Source organism: Rhipicephalus sanguineus, chromosome 9, assembly GCF_013339695.2.
Source record: "Rhipicephalus sanguineus isolate Rsan-2018 chromosome 9, BIME_Rsan_1.4, whole genome shotgun sequence".
Lineage (NCBI taxonomy): Eukaryota > Metazoa > Arthropoda > Arachnida > Ixodida > Ixodidae > Rhipicephalus > Rhipicephalus sanguineus.
The window spans coordinates 38,550,013-38,574,865 of record NC_051184.2 but is presented as its reverse complement, the minus strand read 5'-3'; the positions used below and the strand labels follow the sequence as shown (position 1 = coordinate 38,574,865).

The 24,853-nt window shown below is 47.8% G+C and overlaps 1 protein-coding gene across 1 annotated transcript in view; it reads right to left on the bottom strand.

The window, feature by feature from the left end:
- LOC119405455 (gamma-aminobutyric acid type B receptor subunit 2-like) overlaps window positions 1-24,853 on the bottom strand; it is a 541,724-nt gene that overhangs the window by 27,399 nt on the left and 489,472 nt on the right. The window contains 7 exon segments of the mRNA XM_049419414.1: window positions 6,962-7,084; window positions 9,843-9,950; window positions 10,644-10,776; window positions 15,465-15,618; window positions 16,492-16,575; window positions 18,751-18,811; window positions 20,829-21,056. Of these exon segments, the coding sequence (XP_049275371.1) occupies window positions 6,962-7,084; window positions 9,843-9,950; window positions 10,644-10,776; window positions 15,465-15,618; window positions 16,492-16,575; window positions 18,751-18,811; window positions 20,829-21,056 (891 nt within the window).

The following is a 24,853-nucleotide window of genomic DNA, read 5'->3' as shown; positions in this document are numbered from 1 at the left end:
TGACTATTACTGCTCTCTCCCTCACAATTCTCTCTACATATTCCTCTAGCTCTCTCTCTCCTACCTTCTCTCTCCTACTCCCTTTCTCTGTCTCTCCCCTCTCTCTCTCTGTCCCACTCCTCCTATTTTTTTATTCTCTCGCTCTCTCTCACACATCTTCTCTTCCTCCTCTGTCTATCTTCCTCTACTATACTCTATCTCTCACCTTTTCTTCCTCCTTCCCTTTCAGTTCCTCTCTGTATCACTCTCCCTTACCTTCTACCTCTCCCTCAATTTCTCTCTTTCTCTCTCTCCCCGCAAGCGGCTCACACTTTGATGTCTCACTCGACGAGCACAGTGTCGATATCCTTCCCGCTTCGCCGTCCTTCACCAATGCTTCTGTTGTGCCGTTCTGATATGCCGCATTGGTTCCTGTTGTGCCCTCCAAGAGGAGGCGCTCGTGCGCTTTTCGCGCTCGCTCCAACGCACTCCGCTGCTCCTCGCTTTTGATGACACACGAGTCAATCTTGCACTTCCCCGTCGTCGCCGCATTTGTTGTTCGAGCGTCTCTCTCTCGGCCCGCTACGCAACTCCCCTCCCCCCATTTTTGTGCGAACGCGAAGCGCGCGTACAATAAATTGGGAAGCTCTTTTTTGTCGAGTGTTCCCCATCCTATAGTCCTAACAATCGCACTCCATGCTCGCTGCATTTCGGCGGCAGCGGGCATTCGCGAGCACCACTCACAACGTTGGTCCTACATGTACCGCAGTCGACCCGTTTTTCGACAGTGTACGCGCGCTCGTGTTTTTTTCGACCCGAAGCGAAAAGATATTTTGCCCACGCCAGGGCTCCTCCTGCTGATTATCGATATTTTGTCGTTTTATTGCTTTGTTTCTGTTGCCGCCTCATGCACTCTAAGATAAAAGAAGAATAATTTGACTCTTCCTTGAGAGTACTCTCTTGCCACACGCAAGACTATCTTTAAAGATGCACGTGAACTTTCTTTGGAGATCATTATATTCCTGTCGGAGAGTCGTGGGACTGAAAAGGGAGTTAACATGTCTCTTTACAGGGATTCATACACGTGGCAAGCCGGCAATCAGCGGAAAGAGTAACACATACTCTTTTTTTTTTCTTTTTTTTTAGAGCGTGAGCCTGCTGTGCGTTGTTCAAGCTCGGTATTTGCGATGTAATCTTTTTATTTTTTTGTTTTCGCGGATCGTTGGTGGCACTTTTGTAACTTTATTCTGAACGTCTAGCTGTATTACGCCTTCTTGATGCATCAAAGCTTACGCGTTTCAGCGTGTTCGGGCGAAGAATCAAAGCAAGCCAGCGGATTTGACGGGCTCATCGGCTTCGGTTTTCTGCGTAATACGACGCGCTTCTCAGTCAAGCTATTATTGTTTCTTCCGCAAGTCATGGTTAGTACCCATGAATGGAATTGGCCACTCGAAAGGCTATTCCGGGAAACGTACTTCGACCCCCATCACAATCTCGACACCTCTACAGACTTCGGCTTATAGGTTACTTTGATAGATTCATGTTCTTGTACGTGTGTCGGTGTTCTCCCTGTTTATCGTATTCCACTCATGATAACGCTCGTCTCGAGTAGCTTGCAAAGCCTGCGCACTTCAAGCAATCGTGACACAACGTCTATATCTCCTTTTTTTCTTTCTTTTGCTCTTATATTGTCTTTACGATGACATATACCTTCTTTTCGCCCACCCCTCGCCTATAGGCGAACGTTTATTTAGCCAGCTACACGTCCACGGAGAGCTTAGAATTCATTAGTGCGTACGCACTCTTCCACTTGACAGATTTCAGATTGGAGGCTTTCTTGAACCGTTTCGGGGCTGGGACGCCGCTTGCCTTACCGGGGGACTTGTACAGGCACGCGATAGACTACGGCCGCCTACGAGTGCTAATCAACATTCATCTCCGAAGGTTTCTAAAGTTACTGGCTATTAATTAATTAGGAAATCATAACAGCTGAATACTGCGTCGATGTGGACCAAGTAGCTCAGATTATAGTGTAATATATTGCTGAAATAAGGCAGAAAACAAAAAGAATGCTGAACACTGTGCAATACAGCAGTGCATACTGACCAATGTCTTCACTGAAATTACGCAGGTCACTGAAGAGAGGTTTAGTTCATGTCGACGACGTAAGTAGCCCTTAAACCAGCTTCAGGGTCTAGTTATTGCAAACCAACAGGAAGAAAGAAGGTGATGATAACAGAAAAAGAAGACACAAATGAGGTAGGAAAGAAGCGAAAAAATGAACATATGAACGATGGTGCATGCCGAAAATCTATAACAAAAAAAAAAGTGGCGTGCCATCGACCAAACGTTGCGCCACTGGAGGCTTAATGAACGACGACTAATTAGTCTATGATGTTTTAAGGCAGAGAGAAGCGCGCGGGGCCGAGAAGGACGCCGCCATGGTGGAGGTCGCCATATTGATTTTAGGCACCTACGGTTTTTCTATACTGGTGCACGTGCACCGATATCTAAGCAGCTCACGTTCCATTTTCGTATGCAGCCACGATCAATGTGCGGCAATCGGACGCGCAACCTGGCAGTCATCGGCAGAACTTCCATAGCTATAAAGCCGAGGGCGACCGAATGAAACGAGCGGGTAAGAATAGCCGTGACTCTGGGAGAGCAAGTGGTTGTTAGCAAGAAGAAGAACAAACAAGAAAAACAAAGCGACTAGTTCACTGAAAAAAAAAAAAGCGTGGAAGAACAGTAACCATGAGAACAACGACAACAGTAACTTGGAGCGTGAAACACTCCTTTCTTTTCTGTCTTTTTTCTTTTTTTTCTTCACACGGATGGCCGAAGCTAGATCCCGCGCTGGTGTCGTTTCGCCCTTCAGGGGCAATTTTGCTGCTAGGCGTTCAGTTGTTACGAACCGGAATGTATCGCTTCGCAGCACCCTGGGTTTGCTCTTAGAGTGCACTTTGGCCCGTTTCAAGGAGAAGAATAAAACACGCTGAAGTCGCCCAGCCGGCGTCTCTCTACAAGGTGGCTTCGAAAAAAAAAAGAAAAAAAAAAGAAGCAGTAGAAGGAACAAATCGTGCGAACGGCACAGCGGGTCGGGTAGTGCTCGTTTATTTCCCCCCCTCCCACCTTTTTTTTTCTATTTTCTCTTTCTAATGCTTAACGCCTTTCCTACGCTCCCGTCTCCGTTTCGAGCGCTCTGCTTCAATGCTAACGTGCAACGCGGCGAATGATAATTTGCTGTAGTGGTTTGTAGTGAAGTCTTATGAGTTCGAAGCAGTAGAAGCGAGCTGTAGTGCGTATTAGAACGTAACCAAAGAATTTGTGACGTATATTCCTAAGGCGCAGGGGTCTTGCCGCGGTGTGAGGAGCATTTTCTATAGAAAGAGCTAGGTGCAATGATAGCAGTACGGATGCATTATTTTATTGCGTTGTTACGGTCCGCCGCGGTGGATCAGTGGTTACTGTGCTCGGCTGCGGACCCGAAGGTCCCGGGTTCAATCCCGGCCGCGGCGGTTGCATTTCGGGGTTGCGAAATGGTAGAGGACCGCCTACTGTGCGATGTCAGTGCGCGTTAAAGAACCCCAGGTGGTCGAAATTTTCGGAGCCCCTCCACTACGGTGTCGCTCATATTCATATCGTGGTACTGGGACGTAAAGACCCAGATATTGTTACGGTAGTGCTGGCAAACGTTGCCAATTGCTGGTTATCGAAGCATTATTTTATTGCATTGTTATGGAATAAAATGATGCATTAATAACCAACAATAGCCAACGTTTACCAACACTAACACGCAGTTTTGCAGCTTTATCTGCCAGAACTACGATATGATTATCAGGCATGTCATACAGGGGGAGACTCCGGGCGCTAAATCCAAGTGTACGGGTGTCCTTGCATTTGTCCCCATCGAAATGCGGCCGCCGTGCCGGGGATCGAACCCGTGTCTATATCAACGGATTAGCAGCGCGACGCCTTATCTGCTAAGCGAGCACAGCGGGTGCTTCCTAAAAGGATTCACATAAAAAATGCCGTCGAAGCGCGCAAAGCACGCGTCTTAGGTGACCTTCCTTTTTTTGAGCCAGTTACCACCAGAATTTGTTACTTGGTCTTCAGCTAGTTCGACTTTCTGAAGGTATTGCGTTTGTTAACAAATATTAGAAGCCCGCGTACTAGACTTGGGTGCACGTTAAATAACTCCAGGTGGTCGACATTTCCGGAGCCCTCCGCTACGGCGTGCCCCAATGCCATATGGTGGTTTTGGCACTTGAAACCACCGATAGTATTGTACTTATTTCGTTTGTTAACGGCGCAGAGCATGGAAGATCAGCGAAGTTTGTTGAACCGGACACAGGCCACACTCAGTCCGCTCACACTGAGTCCAGTTCTTATGTCGCCTAATGTTTACTAAATAGTGGCTAGTCATGGTTAAGATGTAGTCGACTATTCGCTGTTATCAAAGCAGCATTTCCTTCACTTAATCTCGATCAGCATGCATTTTCTTTTTTTTTTATTTTCTTGCGAACCGACAGGTTGCAGACAAGTTCCCGTATATATCGGAGGATAGGCCGAGAAGGGGCGGTGCTACATCCCTGCGCGTAATGAACGGATGGGACCATTTCACGGGCCACCCACCTCTGGCAGCGCTGCGTCGAATTAACTGGAAGACCTCGCCCCGTTTCTGGAAAGACACACGCGCGCGCAGGCACTACTCACTCGCGCGGGTGCGAGGCGTACGCGCGAGACGCAATCGCGGAGCGAACAAGTGGCGCGTGGATGATTGAGGGGCTCAGTCGGCTCCGGGTTTGGCTCGACTTGGCTTCTTGGCGAGAAGAAAAAAAAAAGGCATGCCGGCTGCTCCGGCGCAGTCGAGACGCGCTCGCTCGGTCTCTTGGATCGACAGAGCCGGTGCCAAGCGGCTGCCGCCTTGAAGTCTAATTGAAAAGTTGCGGCCGCTTCGCCGTTGCACCGAGGCCCCATCTTTCTCCCTGTGTGCAGTTTCCGAACCCGTGGCCTTCGGGTGACTCGAAAGGTCGTGGAAAACTGCCGCTCGTTCTGAGGACGCGGTCTTAACTCGGCGTGTTTTTTGCGGCCGGATGACATGCGCCCCCTTTTTCCCAAACCCGGTGATCAAATGTGCCTTCGACCAGTTCCTGTAATTCAGTGACGCTGCTACGCGCAGCGTTTTGAACACATTTGTCTTGTCAAACAAAACGCCATGTTCGTTCATTAGTTCGTTCGTTCGTTAGCTCACTCACTCACTCACTCACTCACTCACTCACTCACTCACTCACTCACTCACTCACTCACTCACTCACTCACTCACTCACTCACTCACTCACTCACTCACTCACTCACTCACTCACTCACTCACTCACTCACTCACTCACTCACTCACTCACTCACTCACTCACTCACTCACTCACTCACTCACTCACTCACTCACTCACTCACTCACTCACTCACTCACTCACTCACTCACTCACTCACTCACTCACTCACTCACTCACTCACTCATATGCATCATGACGTAAAAGCAGTACTGAAAAGTCAGCGCATCATCAGCATAGCGTCTATCTACGAAAGCGATGTATCGCGAGGAATAGTTTTGCCATTGGTTATTCTGGTGTTAATGTCTTGCCCAGATTCTTCTTCCATCTCTGTTATGAAGACACCGATATTATATCAATGCTGGTAACAGATTCAGCGAGCTAACATATCCGTCTTCTCATTAAGTCTGCTATCTTTTACCAATGCATTATTACTCTGGGGATCTCGGTCTTCCTTGTTATCGTGTGTCGCTATCTTCTTTCAAACTGTCGAATAAGCCGTATTTCGGAAGCCTCGAAAGCTCTTAGAGCTGTCTGGCTCGCGATAAGGGCGGGCTTTAGCGCTGTTTTCGCGCATCCATGAGTTCGAGCCGCGTACATACTGGCCATAAGCGGAATCGTAGATAAGAGCAAGACGTCAAGCTGTCGGCTGAACTTTTGCCGCTGAAATAAGCAAGCCCTCGGGCGAATCTTCGATGCGAGCTGCGTTTTGCATAAGCTGGCCCTTCGGCGCTCGAGAGTTGGAGCGAGAAAGAAGCTATCGTGTTCGACCGAGATTTTCTTGACCCACAGATGAGCGAGAGCGCGATATGGAAATGAGGCGCGCCTTTTCCTTGGTCCTAATGACGCATATTCGCGCAGATAAACACAGAGCAGCGCCACCGATGTCGTGGTTGGGAAAGTGCTAACGCGGAATGTGTCAGTGTCTGCGATATTTTTTTCGCATTTACAATTGCAGGGTTGTTTATTTAACGGTTTATATGTGTGTGATGGCTTGTTTCTTCAGTTATCTTATTTTCACGAGAACTCGTTGAAATGAGATGCAGTGAATTATGCAATAATTAGCGAAAAAGTTGCTGGGAACTCCGGCCTGATGAAGCGCTCTCACCAGCAGCCACGGGCGTCAGTCTAGGTAGTCTTCCGTACTTGGAAGACTCCAGGGTCTTAGAATTCTGTTTCGGGGCGGCGGGGGGGGGGGGGGGGGGGAGGGCAGCATGTTTCAAAATCCGGTTGAATTCATGACTGTAAACAGTTACCTCCGACATAACTCAACAATTATTAACAAAATGACATAGACGTTTCGTCACCTATGCAAGTGGCAACCCCAGCATACACGGGTAACCAGGGGGAGTTCAACCACCCTTCATGTGTGTTCGTCTTTGCGTTTGCATGTGTATATACCTGCAGGCGCAAAATTGGAAAATTTCGGAGAGAAAATTTCGGATGTTGTTAAATTTGATAACATGGGATTTGAAATTAGCGCTTGTGTATGGCTATCTTGTTTTGTGTCGGCCTTTCACCCGGTGTACGCTTCCATACGCTGCCACATAATATAATAATCAGCATAAGTATGTACATTTTAAGCAAGTTTTCAACAATTCGGAATGCAACCAAGCTGCAAGGGACATGCGATTACAAGTTGGGGCTCTCACCACAGGCTGTCCACGACGCGCCTCGCGGTAGAAGGGATCCAGGATCTGCCACGTGGTCAGGATGATGACGTCTAGCATCAGGAACACCCCGACCACCATGAACAGCTTGTAGTCCTTGATCACCTGCGAGGTTTGAAGTGAAGGTTCGTTCGCCATGCCTCGAAAGTGTTTTTCGAAGGATTGAAACTCAAGGTAGTCAGGGTTATTCGTACGACACGGGTGTTTTCGCACGCATCGGGATGCGCTGGGCGTACTGAGCGGTGCGCGTGCGAAGAATAACTCGCCGATTGTTTGTGCTGCAACTTCGGCAGGGAGAATAATGGTAAACATTTCATGCTGGCAGGAAGAAACGTTGCGGAAATTTTTTTATGAAGCAATAAAAACGTGACTGCAGCGCATGAAGAAAAAAAAAACTAGCTTGTGTACGTAGAGTTCAGCCTCTTTCGTTATGGAATAGTGCTAGCTGTCCTTGGAATGACATGTATGTCATTCCAAGGACACGTATACGTGTCGTAAATCGCTGTGACGCTCTTGGCTTGTTATTTCTGGGGAGTTGTTATTTTCATGGCGACAGCATTATCGCTCTTCTTTTCATTGATAAGTGCTTACAGCCAACAATGCTTTACGTTGTGAATCCGCAAGTAGACTAATTGCCAAGATTCCTTATTTTTCGATGAGAATGTGCGAATCCTCATACACTAAGGGAGATAATTACTCGCTCTATAAAAACCACGACTCTTTTTGAAAATAAGACTTCCGAACATCGCAGTAGAGTCAGTAATAATATCGAGGGAACGCGCCTCAACGCGTGGATGGGATTTTGGGGGAAGCCACGGTGTAATACATTGCTCATGGTCTTCAAGGTATCGATTCGGCAGCTATTCTCGGAGTCGGTAAGCACGCGGTGTGTTGCGTGCGCTTCCTTTATGAGGTCAGACAACCGATACACGTCAGCTCGGGAACAACCGCATCGCGAGCAGGCATATTCGTTGTGCAGTTCCATACATCTGCGTTACGGTCGTTTTCGTTTTAAGCTCCGCAACATGCATACATAAAAAAACACACACGAAAACTTGCGTATTTAACTACCGAGTGCTCACAACAAATCAATCCTTGCGACGCGACTTATTCATGTAGCGTATAGTTCGTACTGAAATTACATTGGTTGATCTATTGATTGACTAATTAATTCGAAAAATGGATTATTCGTTAAATTTTAATTGAATATTGGTAAGAATTAAGATCTTGGTTCATCGCGGAGGCGCTCGCTGCTCCTTTGCTTTTTGGTGTAACACTCTAGGAAGAAAAACGAAGAGTTGCAAACGCACTCAAGGTCCAGTAACCAGGTCCCGGCTACAGTGCCACCTATAGCCAGGAAACAGGGGAAAGACGCGCAGTTTCCTGGCTATATCCAGCACTTCATGGGGAACCTAATTATAAGTGTACACAAGTATGGTGACTACGATGACCTGAATTAAAAGTATTACATACTAATCGTTATGTACCTGAACAGCTGTTTGTTGCCGACTCCCGCATTAGCCTCAACAGAGCTCGCAGCACATGTAAAGCGAGTGCAGCGAAATTTGTTTAGGAGAACTGCCTTGCGCGCGTGCCATCAACGCTAGCCAGCGTTAGGTAACATTTAGGAGACATTAGCTAGCGGTAGCCGAGGTTAGTCAGTACTCGAAATATAGGTCTAGGGGCCTTTCATCACCATCATCATTATTATCGGCCTATTAGAGAAGTGTTCTTTTTACAATTAAATGTATATAAGGAGAGGTTGGTGCCAGTGTTTGGTGCAGGCTACTCCTCGTCTGGATAATAGTTACCGTCGCAAAGTAGTCGACAAGCACAACACTACAGTAGAAAAGCACATAGAAGAACACTAACGTAGATAGTCCCAGTTCTTCAATACAAGAAAGTGTCCACTCAACAGAAACGTTCACAAAACGCAAATCTTCACGCAAACGAAACGTCCACATATAACATGAAAGTTCCCTAGTTGTCACGGTTTATCATCAGGCACTTGTAGACTGTCTCTTAAGTCCGTACCCTCACTGCAACAGTTACGTTTGCACGAACAAATGCTGCACAAACACGAATACACAAGAAACGTGTAGCCAAGAATACCGGTTGATAAAAACAATGCGAACAACATTTTTTGTCGGAATTAGTATTTCGAAATTAATATTCTTGTTGTCACTATGTCCTTGACTGTAATACTGCTTGTGTCCTATTTTGCGTCCCTAGGTGGTCCCCCGTTTTCCTTCTCCCGTTTGTGATGGCCCTGAGATGGCGTTCTTTTAGGAGAGCCAAGAAACTCTGCTTACGAAATCAGAGACTGCAGAAATGTGCGAATTGTCAAGGTTGTCGGCGATTTTTGATATACCAGTACGGTGCAGTACATCGCGAAAGCCCTGCGTGTTTTAAGGCGACGGCCTCAGATGCCTGATCAAACGCGAAATTTGACCGCCGGCGTCGTCACGAGTGATGCAAAATGTCATCATCACGTTATGACGTCATCACGACGTCACAGATCGCCAAAATTTGCGTCGTCACCATGACATCGCCATTACGTCACATGGTGATGGCATCACACGACATCATCGCTTGGTCAAAGGCGGGCCGATCACGGAGGCTACAATTCAGACGAGGTGCAGAAAGCTTGCAATGCCTCCGATCCTGGAGGCAGTGCAAAGCCACATTCGGTGCATATAAGGCTTAAGGGGGGGAGGGGTGTATGAAAACATCGACTGAGAAAAGAAAGAAAGATGGCTGTCGCCTTCTAGTCGACTTAGGCGATTGCATAAGGTACCCTGTGAGTTTTTCTCGTGCAGTGTTTCGCGTTAATAGTGAATGAAAATGAAAAAGGCGTACTCACCTTCTTGTTGAGCTTTATGTTCGTGAAGATTGCGTGCACTCGCCAAGTCTTGCTGAACATGGCGCCGAACGCGAGCGTGAAGCCTGACATGAGGACCCAGGCCCGCGCCTGTGTAAAGGAAAAAAAGAAGACGTGTGAGTAAGGCCTGAGCTTGGTTAAAAGGTACACAAAAGTGCAACACTGCATCAGTTTAGACGATATGAATTTTATTGCCGTTATACGACGCACACCCACCACGGCGGTATTGTCGTTACGATGCTGGACTGCTGACCCTCATGTTAACGTGTGCAGCAGCGCACTGGTACAAGGCACAAAAAGAACGAAACGACAGGACCTTTTGTGCCTTGTCTCAGTGCGCTGCTTCACACTTTAACATGAACTATCACCAACTCGCCCAACTGTCAACTTTATTGAACTGCTGACCCGAAGGTCGCGGGATCGAATACCGGCCGTGGCGAAACGCTTTGTGCCCGTGGGCTTAGATTTAGGCGCACATTAAAAAACCCCAGGTGGTCGAAAATTTCCGGAGCCCTCCTCTACGGCGTCTCTCATATTCATACCGTTGTTTTGGCACGTAATAACCCAACCATTATTACTATTAGTTCCAAGAAAGGTGAAATTTAAAGATTCTGTATTTTTCACACAGGTGTTGTATGAAATTACAGTATCTCCTAAACAAAAAGGACACTTGGCACAAATTAAATGCATATGAGGAAGGGCTGGCGTTCTTCGGCTACGTTAGGCCCATGTGGGACGAAACCATCAAGCCACCAGTAATGAGGAGATAGGTAAGTGACTGACCGCGCATATGTATGGAAAGTTGGCGACCGAGGTGAAACCAGAGTCCATTCCCAGGAGGATGACGCTGGTGTAAGTGAGAATGCAGCCCACGATGATGAGGTTGTTCAGGTATGGGCTGGACATCTTGATGTACCTGCGCATTTGCAAAAGAACAGACACCTTGTCGGTTGTCATATCATGGAGGTCTTCTAGAAAGACTTGCACACTTTCTGGAGCATGTATACTGTGATAATGGGCGTGGTTTGTACGTACGTTATTACCCCTTAGCACCCGCCCTACATTTTTGATGGCGGAGATGTTTAAGCTTGGGGCAATTCCGGTGTGGGACGCGAAACCTCGGGAGGGTGTGCGCCACTGAAAGCGGGTATGTGCTAAGCAGCTTTCAGCATAGCATAGCCATGCATAGTACAGTATAGCAAGGGGGTGCGAAAGGGAAGTGAGGGTGAGGAGAAAGGAAAGGAGGAGGGGAGAGAGTAACGCATAGCATAGCCTTGTGTAGTATACTTTAGCAAGGGGGTGAGAAAGGGAGGTGATATGTGAGGAGGCGGGAGAGGAGGAGGTGAAAGCATAACCATAGCATAGCATAACCATGTACAGTATAGCATAGCAATTGGTAGGAAAGAGAAGTAGGGGTGAGGAGGAATGAGAGAAGGAGAGAGGGCAATATAGAAAGAGAGCGAAAGAAAGAAAGGGAGGTGAAACAAACAAGAAAGGACAAGACGCAGGAAGAGATGAAGAAAAAAAGAACCATGAAAGAAATAAGAAAGAAGAACAGGATGAAGAAAGACTCAATGAGTGTTGGCCAAGTGCTGGCGCTTGGTTACTCAGATTGCACGGGCGTGGAACTGGATATTTTTTTCAGAACACTGCTGAGGGGGACACAGAACTCTCCCTGCACGTCCCCGACGACCCAGAGTCGGTCGCCGAAGTCTGATCCGCGCAGCGCGGCTCTGATCTCGCCGACCAATTCTGGGCCGTGCAGCGGTCCCGCGAACCGGCGTTGAGACAAGATTACGACGCCTCGTCGTGGGAGACCTGAGCTCCGGTATCTAAAACCAGCAGGACCTTTCCATAAAGTTATCTGCATCCATTGGAGGATGCCTGAGCTTCGCCTTCAAAAGTAGAACGCGATAGCGTAATTGGGCCCCGTTCGCATCGCCTGCTCATTGGCTAGCCAGGCTTCTTTTCTCGGCGGGCACCTAAACCATGCCGCAAGGTAAGGAAGATCTGTAGAAGGAACATTGGCCGTTTTAAACTATCCTAGAATGCCCACTGCGAGTAAAGTTGCGAATAGCCCACTAGGCCACAATTCTTCATTCTGCGAATTAGCGAAGTACCCACCACGCGACCGTAACGTAATACGCGTGTATTTGCAGCTGCACGCTTTGTTGAGGCTGGTGCTGACGGTAATGATTAATTACGCCTGAGCGCTTTGTAATTGGTGGACCTTTAAATCCCCCACTCCTTGCACAATTCACATTGTGTGAAGCCTGGTGTGATTTTACTCTTCTACTACGCGGTACTGTTAGCATAAACATGTTCCGGCCGCGGCCGACGAATTTCGATGAAGGCGAAATGCTAGAGGCCCGTGTGCTCATACTTAGGTGCACGTTGAAGAATACCAGGTGGTAGAAATTTCCGGAGGTCTCCACGGCTGAGTCTCTCATAATCATATCGTGGTTATAGGACGTCAAACCGCAGATATCAAGTAGTCTGAGCTTCATTTTTAATGGTGAAGAGGGCACGTTCAGTAATATAAGCGTTCGTGTGGCACAAAACGTGTTTGAATTATAATTATACAAAGCATATGCACTATCTTTTATTAAAATCTATAGCGGCGCAATTTTTTCACCGAACCGAAGTGGGAAGGCTGAAGAAAACAACGAGTGGTATGAAAGTTACCCATACCAGTTTTCTCCGCGCTCTGTTGCCATAGTTACCACGGCCGGGCTTCGGTATGACGCGGCATTTTTACTCTCGCGAACGGCGGCCGGTTGCCGAGCCGTCTGCTTTTTTCCGCATCTTAGCGTCTGTTTGAAAATTCAGATAACACAGCAGACAGTGGCGGCGGTGACGTTTGCGCACGCTCGCACGCGCTGCTTCAATTCAGCGCTTGCAACCTTTGACGCAGCTTTAACGGGGTTTGAAGATGGCATAAGAAAGGCAGTTGTGTTGCAGGAAGAGGCCGAAGATATGACCCGGCCAAGTTGCGTTGTCTCTGCTGATGAGGTAAGCTTATAATTTAAATGATTGTTGGGGTCTTACATTACAAAACCACGATGTGATTATGAGGCACGCTGTAGTCTGGAAATTTAGAACATCTGGTGTTGTTAAACGTGCACTGACATCGCACAGTTCACGGGCCTCTGGCATTTCGCCACCATTGAAATGCGACCACCGCGGCCGGGATCGCACCCGCGGCCTTCGGGTCAGCAGCCGAGCACCGTAAGGATTACCACTTCGGCGGACGTAGCCGTAGCATAACGCTTGTGACGCCTGGAAGGATGATAACTTCAATTTTCGTGTCCATCAAAGCACATTTGATGTAGGATATGCAAGGCACGCGCCCTACCTTTTTTTATCGAAAATTCACAGCTGCGCAAACTGTAAGCTCAAAGATCGAACAAATTATTTTTGGGCAGCAAACAAAAGCAACGAGTAGTGTACGATGCCACGCGTATCAGTTTTCTTGGCGCCGCGTTGCCATGGTTACCGCGGCCGGGCCGCCGGGCTTCGAAATGACGCAGCGTTTTCTACTCGCGAGCGGCGGCCGGCTGCCGAGCTAGGGAGCCTACATGAACGGCAGGCGGTCATGTAGGCTCCCTATGCCGAGCTGTCTGCTTCTGCCATCACGTAGCGTCTTTTCGAAGGTCGAGAAAAGACAGCGGTGGTGGCCTATGCACCGCAGTGTGCGCCCAGCATTTCGCGTTAATTCGGAAACGACATTTCGTTTTCTTTTTCGTGCTTTTAAGTCGCGCGACTCTGACGAATTCAAGTATGAGTGAACGTGTACACCCGTCACGTCGTCCGCTCATAACCACTGGTGCGGAGGCGGATCGCTACGAAAACTTTCCGAATTTCGATGGGACCGAAGGTAAGGTACAGTTTTTGAATACTGAGGGCTCATACCGTATCACAGAATGCAGGATTCTATTCCGTTTCCTCCATGTTGCGCTTCGCGCCGTCGGTAATGCCCACGTGGTGGGCATTCACGCATTTCCGAATGACCAATCAGGGAAGACCAACACGGAATAGCATTCGGTATTTCGTGGTACGGCATAGGCCGGCTATTTTAGTACGTTCTGATTAGAATACGGAATAGTATTCCGTAATCAGTGGTACGGTATAGGCCTGCTGTTTTAGTATGTTAGCATTAGGATACGGAAGAGTATTCCGTATTCCGTGGTACGCCTGCTGTTTCAGTACGTTAGCATTGGGATGGGCGAACCGAGTGTTTGCGTTTGGCTCGCCTCTCGAATAGTACTTGAACTGTTGGCTAGTCTTGGCTACAAAGGTAATCGAAGACCATTAGAAGTAATTAGGGTATAACACTAACGCGTTTCTCTCGAATATGCAACCAAATAACACATGCCATTTTTTTTATTTGTCCCTTTGCGGACATGAGAGTACTGTTATACTGTTGCAACGTAAGGCAAAGCATGCAGTTTAATTATCTGAAAGCACAATATTGAATTGGATTGAACTGCTTGGATTGAATTCTCTACGCGTATGGCTATATTGAAGAATATAACTGAAGATCATATTCAGCTCTTGCTTTTCCTTGTTTCAATATTGTTTTCAGAGAAGGGCCAGTGAGGAGCTCCTTCGGCAGTAACCGCTGATAGGGTGCCGCGTTTTCTATCGTTGCGCTAGAAAGGAGCTCAAAACAGATTCGAGCTGCAGCCGTATGGCATTGTAACGTAAGCAAGTCGTGCAACATCAGTTTACTGTTGTTCCGTGAACGCGATTGTCAATTTCTTGCTTATCTAAGGGCTTGAATGCTCCAGCTCAGCAAATGCCTATTCAAGAAAGCAAGAAGCTGCACTTAGGAGTTAATGGCCGTGGTATTGGACTAGCATGCAGCATCAACTGTGCGCAGTCGTGGTTGCTGCTATGTTTTTCATACAGGATACGTAAGATTTCCTGAAATTTCAAGCACATTAATAAAATAGTCGACGAATAATAACCTTTCAGGTCTACCTCAATGTTTTTTTGTTGGGCTCCTTCCGTTTGCTTGTTTGATATTTTATGCCCCATGTGGAAATTCGCATAACAAGCCACACTTATACACCTGTAGGTTATTCTGTTGTAAGTGTTTTTGTCTATATCGACGTTGTGAAAGCTATACAAAGATCATGTGAACGTTTGCAAGGTGTAAACACGTTTTCCTGTAAATATTGTTACCTGACGACTTTTAAGAAACACGCGTGAAAAAACACACGTGTTTTTTCGCGCGTGTCACAATAAAGGTCGCTGTGTTCTTACGCATAAACCTATGGGGGTGAAATTAAGGACAGTCAATTTTTCATTAATAATTTATTAAAGGAAATTATTATGCCGTAGGGCAAAGTAGCGCACTTTTGTCGAAGACAAAGGGTACAAGAAAGACACGACACTGGCTACAGCAGCGAGTGTCGTGTCGTTCTTGTGCCCTTTGTCCTCGTCAAAAGTGTGGTACTTCAACATACGGTATAATGATCAGTCACCAACTAGCCCAGCTTTCAACCCTATTGAGTTGAAGCAAAGTCGAATGGAACTAGCAGGGGAACATTTTTCAGTGTTTACAGAGAAAAGGGATGCGCGTAGGAGGGTGTTCCTTACCTCTGGTTCCTGAACTTGATGTTTATGACGAGGAACACCGAGGCTAGTATGATCCCTAGGACGCAGAAGATGCACAGACTGGCGTAGATGGTGAGGTTGACGCGCGTCCTCTGGATCACGATCAGCGTCCTGTCCATGGGCGGGTCAGAGCCGCCTGCAAGCGCAGGGAAATACCCAGTAAAGTGGACGGCAAAGCGACAGCCGCCGTGTAGCTCAATTGGTAGAGCATCGGGCGCGTCATCCGAAGGTTGTAGGTTCGGTCCCTGCAGGTGACAATGTTGCTTTTTCGTTCACTTTCCATTTATGACGTAATTTAAGAAATACAAATATTGACCCTACACCTAGCTCGGCTTCATTATCTGTGGGATTCACTAGCTTGGGTCTAACAATCAAACCAGCCCTTGGTCCATTACTCGCCTGTCGTTGGCTAACACTTAGCATCATTTATACATCACCTTAAGTCGGGTACAACATTGAGGAGGTAGGTGAGGTTCCGCCGAGATGACCGATGCGCTTAATTGCTGGCATAGTGTCAGCGCGACTGGCTAACGTTGGGTAGTTTCGGCTACCGTTGCTTTATCGAGTAATTGAAGGTCATATTTCTCTCGCATTTACCACCGTAAGTTGCCGCTTAACTTGCCGGTCTTTTTTTTTTTAGTTTTTTGACAGACTCCTGAATGCTGTGCTTTGCATTTGTCCCTTCTGAGCTTGATCAGTAGAGCAACCAATGACCTTACTTATTCAGAGTATTTGCTACGAGTTCTTTTCTCCCTGCCTTCTGACTTTCTGTGTTTTTTTTTTCTTCTTGCCTCGCGGGAAATTCAAAAACGATCTCTTTAGCATTGGAACACGTAACACTTTCCCGCTAGTGTCATAGAAAGACCTGAAAAAAAATTGAATCGTTATTGCTACCTTCTTTTGGAAGATGTAAAGGTTCTTCTCTGGGACATGAGTGGTAGGGAAGAAGGTGTCGTCTGGGGTTTTTTCGGTAGCGCGCACATTCACTCGTAGCATCGTAGTGTCTTACCTCGCCAGATGATGGGGAGGCCCTTGGTTAAGTCCAGGGTCTCTGTGAGACAGTCGTACTCGCCGATCTTCACCTCTTGATTTTCTGCACGGCAGGATTAGTTCACGCAGGTTAAAAAAGTTTCGAAACAAGTGCAGCACTCATCCATTCCGCCAAACGAAGCGGTAACAAATGACGGTCACACAAAACACAGGGTCGCACAGAGTGATGTATAGCTATCGACTGACGGTCGCATTCCACAAGTCGTTTCCGTTGCGCCCTTGTTAGAAAAAGTCCGTTGATTTCCTTTGAAGCGGATCTTTTATATCCCACATATTTCAGTGGCGGCGTCGTACGCGAAAAACCAGGCGCCGGCGAGCGTCACATGCGTATTTGTAAACGCCGTTTTCCAATTATTGATGCTCTCGAGATGGTGGGCATGTCGGCGATCAGCCATTTCTGATCCGACAACCTGATATATTTCGTCGAAGCGACGTCGTTTCATGTCGCCACATTTCATTGTTGCCTGGATATGAACGCATGACCGTAGTTGTTGCCTGTAGCAAGTGAAGTGTCGCGCTGCTAAGCACGATGATGAAGGTCCGATTACCGGCATGAAGGAAGGAAACAGTTAGGAGGGAGCATTGCACAATGGGGTGAAAAGAAAGAAAGAAGGAAAGAAAGAAGGAAGAGCAGCACGTCAGGCACGCATACGGGAAGCCTAAGTACGCGTGTACTTAGGCTTCCCTAAGTACGCGTGTGCTTAGGCCTAAGTACGCAAACCTAAGTACGCGTGTGCTATTGCATCAATATGCGCCCACAGTGGTCGGGATTCGATCTCGTGACCGCGAGCTTAGCAGTGCAATACCTTGCCTTCTAAACTGTAGCGGAGGATTAGGGAACGTTATAAGCAAATATCGCGCTGAGTATAAGATGAGTGCTGGCAAGTATATTTCACAGAATCAGGTCAAACCAAGGCTTGGATAAATGAGGGTGAGAGAGGTGAGAGAGGTGAGAGAGGGCATTTGTGCACTTCTGTACAGGACGCAAGGCTAATTGCTGCAGCACCCTGTCACATGCTACTGAACTGCTGGCATAAGGCCTTAGTTGTAAACTAATAGTTATCGTGTAGTCGTTTTAAGTGAATCTCTTTTAACGAGAAGCCTGCCACGGTTCTACCTTTTTTTTTCATTGTATTTGGGCAAAGTGTCACGAGATGTCGCCAGCAGCATTGTGCGGTAAAAACCCGTCAAACTTTACGTTACTGTCGTTCACTGTTCCTGCAGCTCGTTAATCGATAAACGCTGATAAATTTTACGGCAGGACTGAAACTGTGTATTAAGCGCGCTCCTTTCCTGTTAACAAATACGGGATGACGGTACTGAAGTCCTTTGTCGTCGTAAGCCGGTTTTATTGTTTCTTTAAAGGACTGTCAGAGCACTTTGGAACGACCATCCGAAAATGGCCATGAGAGTACAAAAAAGAGAGAGAGAGAGAGAGAGAGAGAGAGAGAGAGAGAGAGAGAGAGAGAGAGAGAGAGAGAGAGAGAGAGAGAGAGAGAGAGAGAGAGAAAGTGGAAATAAGCTAGACGTTCAAAACACGCGTCTCGAAGTTTCGGGTTGTGCGTTTGCTCGTGCTCGTGATTTTCTTGTTTTTGTTTTAGTGAAATGAAAGTTATTCCCACCACTCCTCCTCAGACTCTGATTCGATCGCAGTCGATAAAATCGCGCCAGAAAAGCGCCTGAGGAGCCCGTGAGGACAAAGGACAAAAATCACTTTCGGCAAGCGCAAAAAAAACTTTTATGCGCGGGGCTGAAGAAAAAAAAACGAAAGCTGTTTAAAGCAAAATACCGAGGTTCCAGCACGACAGCCGAAGCAGTAACATCAAGAGCAGGGCCTTTTCTTGTCCTCTAAACTGCCGTATAATTTAATCATCAGTGGCACGCCGGGTCGTTCAGATTGACCTAGAAACAAGAAACGGTCTCAAAAGGCGTTTTCCTCGGGTTCTATAAATGGCCTTCGCAGCAGACCTCATGATTTGGCTTCTAGGCGTGGTCGTTTGCGTATAGCGAATAGATTTATGTGAAGCCCTGATATCAAGGGCAGTGCTTCCTTTAAAGTGCGCGCCCGTTCAAGAAGTATTTACGGTGTGTACTTTGAGTTTGTGACTTCGCGATAAAAATGTGATGCATGTAGAGTTGAGGCTTAATGAATTCAGTAGAGCGCGGAAGGGGGGAGGGTGAGGGGGTTGTCAAAGAATGAATCAAGAAACAAACTTACTTTGAAACTGCTTCAGGAGGACCTGGCCCTTGCGTTCGTTGCGAAAGAAGCGCACAGGGCCCTGCGGGAAACGATAGTTAACACATGTTAATTCTGCATTCGTTTGTCTCACTCACTCACTCACTCACTCACTCACTCACTCACTCACTCACTCACTCACTCACTCACTCACTCACTCACTCACTCACTCACTCACTCACTCACTCACTCACTCACTCACTCACTCACTCACTCACTCACTCACTCACTCACTCACTCACTCACTCACTCACTCACTCACTCACTCACTCACTCACTCACTCACTCACTCACTCACTCACTCACTCACTCACTCACTCACTCACTCAAAGATATTACTTCTTAACGAGTCATTTGCTCACTCACTAACAAGTTCGTCACTTGCGACTACCAATATTTATCTTCTATATCGCCCTCTAGCCTCCACTTCCGTATTTGCTCATCCTGTCTTTTCACGCCATGAGAGAAGAAGAGAGCCCTCTTGTTCACTGATGGCGTTAGTCGCTCATACGTTCGTTCTCTCCGATTCATTGTATCACTCATTTAGCATTGTATCGCTTCATTATATCACTCTATTTATCTAACCCGGTCGCACGTGTACCCAATGTTAGATGACTTTCAGCCACTTATTCGTTCATTCGATTTTGCTTACCTACTCAGCTATTCAGCCTACCAGCTCGACCATTTCCTATGTAACTGACCTGCTAATTTCACTCACTCACCCATTCAATCACTCAGGTACTCAGTCACCAAATAGTTCTCTTATCGTTGCCCTAGCTCATGCGCACATATTCTCACTAGCTAAATCACTTCGGTTCACTTATTTGGCAAGCCGCTTTTGCTTACCTACTATGCTGAGTTTCTCGCTCAGCCATTCATTAGGTCACCGAGTTTGTAATTTCTTCTACACAACAACCCAGTTACTCGGTTGCTCAGTTACTAGTTGACGCCCTAACCCTCTCTTGTAATTACTCACTCGCTCGATCATTTTGACTTATTTATTTGGTAAGCCTCCCTCGCGTGCCCACTCAGTTACTCACTTGTTAGCTTAACAGCACTGAGTTACCAATAGGGGGTATGCACTGAGCCTTGATTCGCAAGGCGGCAACACTATCGCCGCGCCATCTTGGAGGTCTGTTCGTACACGCCGTCCGTGCTGTCCATGCGTCGGCGTGCAGGAGGTGTTCCGGAGGTCTCTAGTCATTTGTGCAGTGCGGATCTCGGACACAGCGCGTGCAGCGTGTTTTTTTTTTTTTTTGCGCGTGCGGCGAGTGCGCGGACCGTCAAAATGTCGACCCCACCGCTAGCGCTCCTCGCGGATGACGTCAAGTGCATACCCCCTATACCGTTTACTCACTAACCCAATCACTCAGTTGCTGGCTGTTGGACCTAGTTCGAACTCATCCATCTTATCACTCAGTGAGATATTAAACTTTAACTGAAGTCAACCTTTTTTGCATTTGTCTCTGCCATCAACGCAATCACTTAATTCTACGCTATCAGAGTCGCTCGTCAAAGGGACACTAAAGAAAAAAACAATTTTTCTCGTATTAGTAAATTACTCTTGCACAGCACCAAAATTCACCGCGCTTGCAGGGAGATGACGTTTGGTAAGCAAGGAAACGTGCAAATAGAATATGCGGGTGCCGAAACCACCTTGACATTCCTGCACCAGTCGCCATAGTGTATAGATTTTGACAGCGTGAACTAGTGATTATGTAGTTCCTAATCGGTACGAATGAGGTGCATTGTGCTCTGAGGGGGGCCCAAGACTTAACGTGCTAAGTTTCAATGAATTTCGTTGAGTCATTGTGGCCGAAATACCAAAAATGCACTTTGCTATTCGTGGTGTGAGGCGGGGAGATTTAGGCGCGATATTTAAAAATGAAACTTTGACCTTCATTTTATCCTCTAATAACAAACTTATGACGGTCAAGTTAACGGCATCAGAGTTTTCAGAGTGCACTTTATCAATCTAAACCGATTCATTGCTTGACTTTGGTGTCCCTTCAAATACCTACTCAAATGAGACGTTCAATGCTGATCCAGGTTTAACTCACCGTGACGCCGATGAAGTTGGTCTCGTTCAGCGCCTCCTTGAAGATGCGGCCCCACCACTGCTTGCGGTAGTCGAACTCTGAGATGCGCGTGTCGTTGGCCCGCAGCCGCACGATGACCGCGTGGATGGAGAGCGCCAGCGCCCAGATGCCGTCGTACGCGTAGCCATGGAAGCGCGAGTACTCGTTGGAGCGCATCAGGTTGTACTCCGCCTCGTACTCCGTCGGCGTCTGCGAGGAGCGCACTCGTGGTTGACGCGCACAAATGGTTGACTTCGGCGCATGCGCGACAGACACTCTCAGCTGTCAATGTATTTAGAAAGAGTGATGACGATATTAAAAAAAGAGGCATAAGAAATCCATCAGTGTACGGCATAGCAGTATCACTCAGCCGCTCGCGACATAACGCTTGTTACGCTTATCGTCGCGTATGCGTGTATGAAAGTTTCCTTTCATATGCATCGTGGATTGAAGTCGACTTAATGTAACATTTGCAGTCGAACCGTACACTGTGACAGCTTGCAGTTTGTGAGCTTCTGGGTACGCGTGGTGTGTAAGCGTGCGTATTAATTGCTGTCTTTTTCCTTCTTTTCCTCTTTTTTTTCTTCCCCTTTCCTCGGGTAGGGTAGCAAACCGGGCGCAACCTGGTTAACCTCCCTGCCTTTCATTGCCCTTTTCTCTCTCTCTTCTTTGTTATCTGTCGATGCATTCACTAAATGTTCGGTTGATAGTCATACCTGTGGTCGTGTCACCCCTGGCAGTGTTTCCTGTTTAATTAAAGCCTTACATTCCATATGGTAACCTATAACCTGGGAAGGCACTTGAAATTTTCCCCAATGCAAGAAAGGGTGGAAGGACCTGAGCTATAGGACAACATCTCGAGCTTTTCGTACGAGGCTGCATGCATCTCGTTCTCCACCGCGACGACCAGTCTGACGTGTACCAATAAACGCGATAGAGAGAGGAAAGGCAAAATGAAGGAAAGGAGGGGAGGTTAACTAGGCCTCGTACAGTTTGCTGCCATACGCGTGGTGAGGGTAAAGGATAAATGAGAGAGCGAGAGAGAGAGAGAAAGAAAGAAGATGAAAGAGTTTGGATCGTTCGCAAGCAAGGGTGCAGTATAACTACACTTAAGCCAATCGCCTCTACGCATTGCAGATAGGATCGTATGTCTTTCCGGGCTGTTAAGATAAGAGTTCAAGCTCTGAAGATCGCTTATCTAAAACGCCGATAATCAACTCCGCTCACTGGAAAGTCTGGCGTTGTTTGTAAGTGCGTGAACAGCGGCAGTGTGTACCAAAGCAGCGACGGTACTAAATGCGACTCTACTACAAGCGTAAGAGGCCAACTTCAGCGTAGGGCGCACAACAGTCTGTGCAGTATACATGCAGTGCGCGTACGCGTACACGTAAAGGAGATGGTCCCTGGCTTTGCACTCGAGTACGCGGAACCCTATTACAAAGAGTCGAAGATCCTCGCGGGGGAAAGGAAAGGCGTAGTAAGAGATCGCTAAGGAATACGGTAGGCAGTAAAAAGAGAGGGAGGAGGTGGGTTAAGAAATGAGGACGCGAACAAACTCCAGACCGTTCCCTCGTTCGGGAGAAAGGCGAAACGCAGCGCGCGCTCTTCTTCTTTTTTTGTTTTATCTTATTTTCCCGGTCCTGTTCTGCAAACTGCGACCTGAAGAAGTGCAGTTGCTGCTTGCAATCGCATTTGGCTCGACCGGATAAATCTCGGGCCGCAATCAGGATCACCGCTGTTTGTTTTCTTTGCGAGGAGGTAGCGGAACTCTGTACAGCGTAGCCATTACGGAATTAATGTTTGAAGCTTGCAAAGCCAATGGGATGGCAAAAGGCCCGAAACGGAGACGGTGGCGTGTGTATAGGCCGCCGAAGGCAAAGAGCGCCGCAAGAAGACTCCCAAGAAAAGAAAAAAGAGTTCGTTATAAGCTTCCAGGATTGGGAGTATCTGGAGTCTGCGCGATCTCCACTTCCAGCAGGGTCCGTCGTGTTTTCGTTCCGTGACCAGCCGTTATGTGGCTTCGTCGGTACCCTTTGTTCGAATGCCGTGTTCTTTCATGTTCGCTTAGTTCACTCGTTTAGGCCGTGGTCTGTTGGGTGCAGCTAGGCTCTAACCGAATATATAATACAAGAATTCATATGTTGCAAGCATCCCCTTTCGTGTGTACAGCCAAGACAAATATGGAAGGGAACACTGAAATGATTGTCTTCATGACGCTTTCGTTACAGTAAGTGGTCAAGCGAAAATGCACACAGCGTTTGCAAAATCGCCACTTCAGAATTTGTATCTGCACATCACGAGGAACACGAACTCGTCCCCTTTCATACTACGTACGACTGTACACGCAGTGAGATGGTGAATACGATTTAGAGTATTTTACAGTATAAGCTCCAGTTTAATCCGAACGCACAGTAAATACACGTTTAGCGGTGAATGAGGATAACTGCAACCCAAGCAACGCTACGCTCATAACGTTGCCAAGGAACATGGAGGCGGACATCAGTCACCGAAGCTTCCTTCGCGGCAGTTTTAAGTCAAGGCTCAAGCTTTACATCTTAGAGCCGACCTTTACTTGCGAGTACTGCGCGACAGAAAATGGCGCTTCGTCGAAACTGCAGAGACCGGTATCGGGCTACTTACGCTCGTTCTCACGTGATGGGGACGTGTTGACGTCCGAAGAAATGACGTCAAAGACGAGCGCAGATTTATCAGTACGGGATCAGTGGTACTAAATGCTTCAATTGCTTTAAGTGCCGTACTTTCGCTTACTCATTATAAGTTGATGGGCGTAGCGTCAGCTACGCCATATTGCGACAACTCTTACGATGCTGGACGGTCCATCGATTTTCGACTCAAAACGTTCAGATGGTGCTGCAGAGATTGGTACACGAGGCTACACGCTCGCTCGAAACTAAGCGTGAAATTGGCGCACCACTTCGCTGGCGCCGAGACGCTCAGCTTCATATAGCGCGGAAGAATAAATCTACACAAATCACGCACTCACGTTGCCAGCAGCGCCTCCGCCGCCGCTTTAGTTATTTCTCGTCATCCTATAAACAAGACCTCACAAAGTCTAGTCTGTCGTTCCTTCCAACGCGCCTGCACATATGAGGCTGCGAAGAAACGAAAATCTCAGGCGCGCGGTGGTAGCATAGACGACGCACGGCAGCAGGGTGATCGTCATCTCAGATGTAGCCCCACCACCTTCTTAGAAACAGAAACCAGTCCCTAAAGCAAGCAGGCGGCTCACGCCTCTCCCTAAGTGCTCGCAAAACGAGGACACACAAAAAAACAACAACAATAAACTTGAGCAGATAATGCAAGGGGGTTATGGAACGACGCCCTGCAGACGCTCGTTCGCATGCGTCGCCCGAGGCTTGCATACTGCAGCTCGAGCCGCGGGCCTCTCACCCTCTCTCATTCCTTTTCTCTCTCTCTCTCTCTCTCTATACCTCCTCTCCCTCTTCTACTCCATTGGGCCGCAATGCTCACACGTGGCCTATATACGAATGGTGGCGCATATAGCGGCGCGGTCGGTGACGATAATCGCGGCACTTGGATGCAGCTGTCGTCGTCCGTCTCGCAAGCCGTCGGTCGCTGTTTGCATAACGCGATCCCCCCTTTCTTTTCTTCTCCCGCGCCGAAACGCGGTTGATGCTATGAAGTGAGGAAGGGAATGGGGGAGGGTTTGCCGGCGCCGTCAGGGCACGCGTTCGCGCCGACGACGGGCCTCAAGCGCCCTGATCGGTCTATAATTCCTGGCGCGCGCGCCAAAATCCGTGCACTGACTGGCGGCGCCGAGCTGCCTGCGCGACCGTGCGTATCACAGATACCCTATTGGGAATAAGGGCGTGGGTGCGACGTCGTCTTCTTCATGGAGAGTGCTCTGTCGGTAGCGTAGCCAGAAATTTTTTTCGAGGGGGAAGGGGGAGGGTGTTTCGACCATACATTATGCATGTTCGTGCGTGCGTTTTTGTGTGCGCGTGTACATTTCGTGAGGGGGGGGG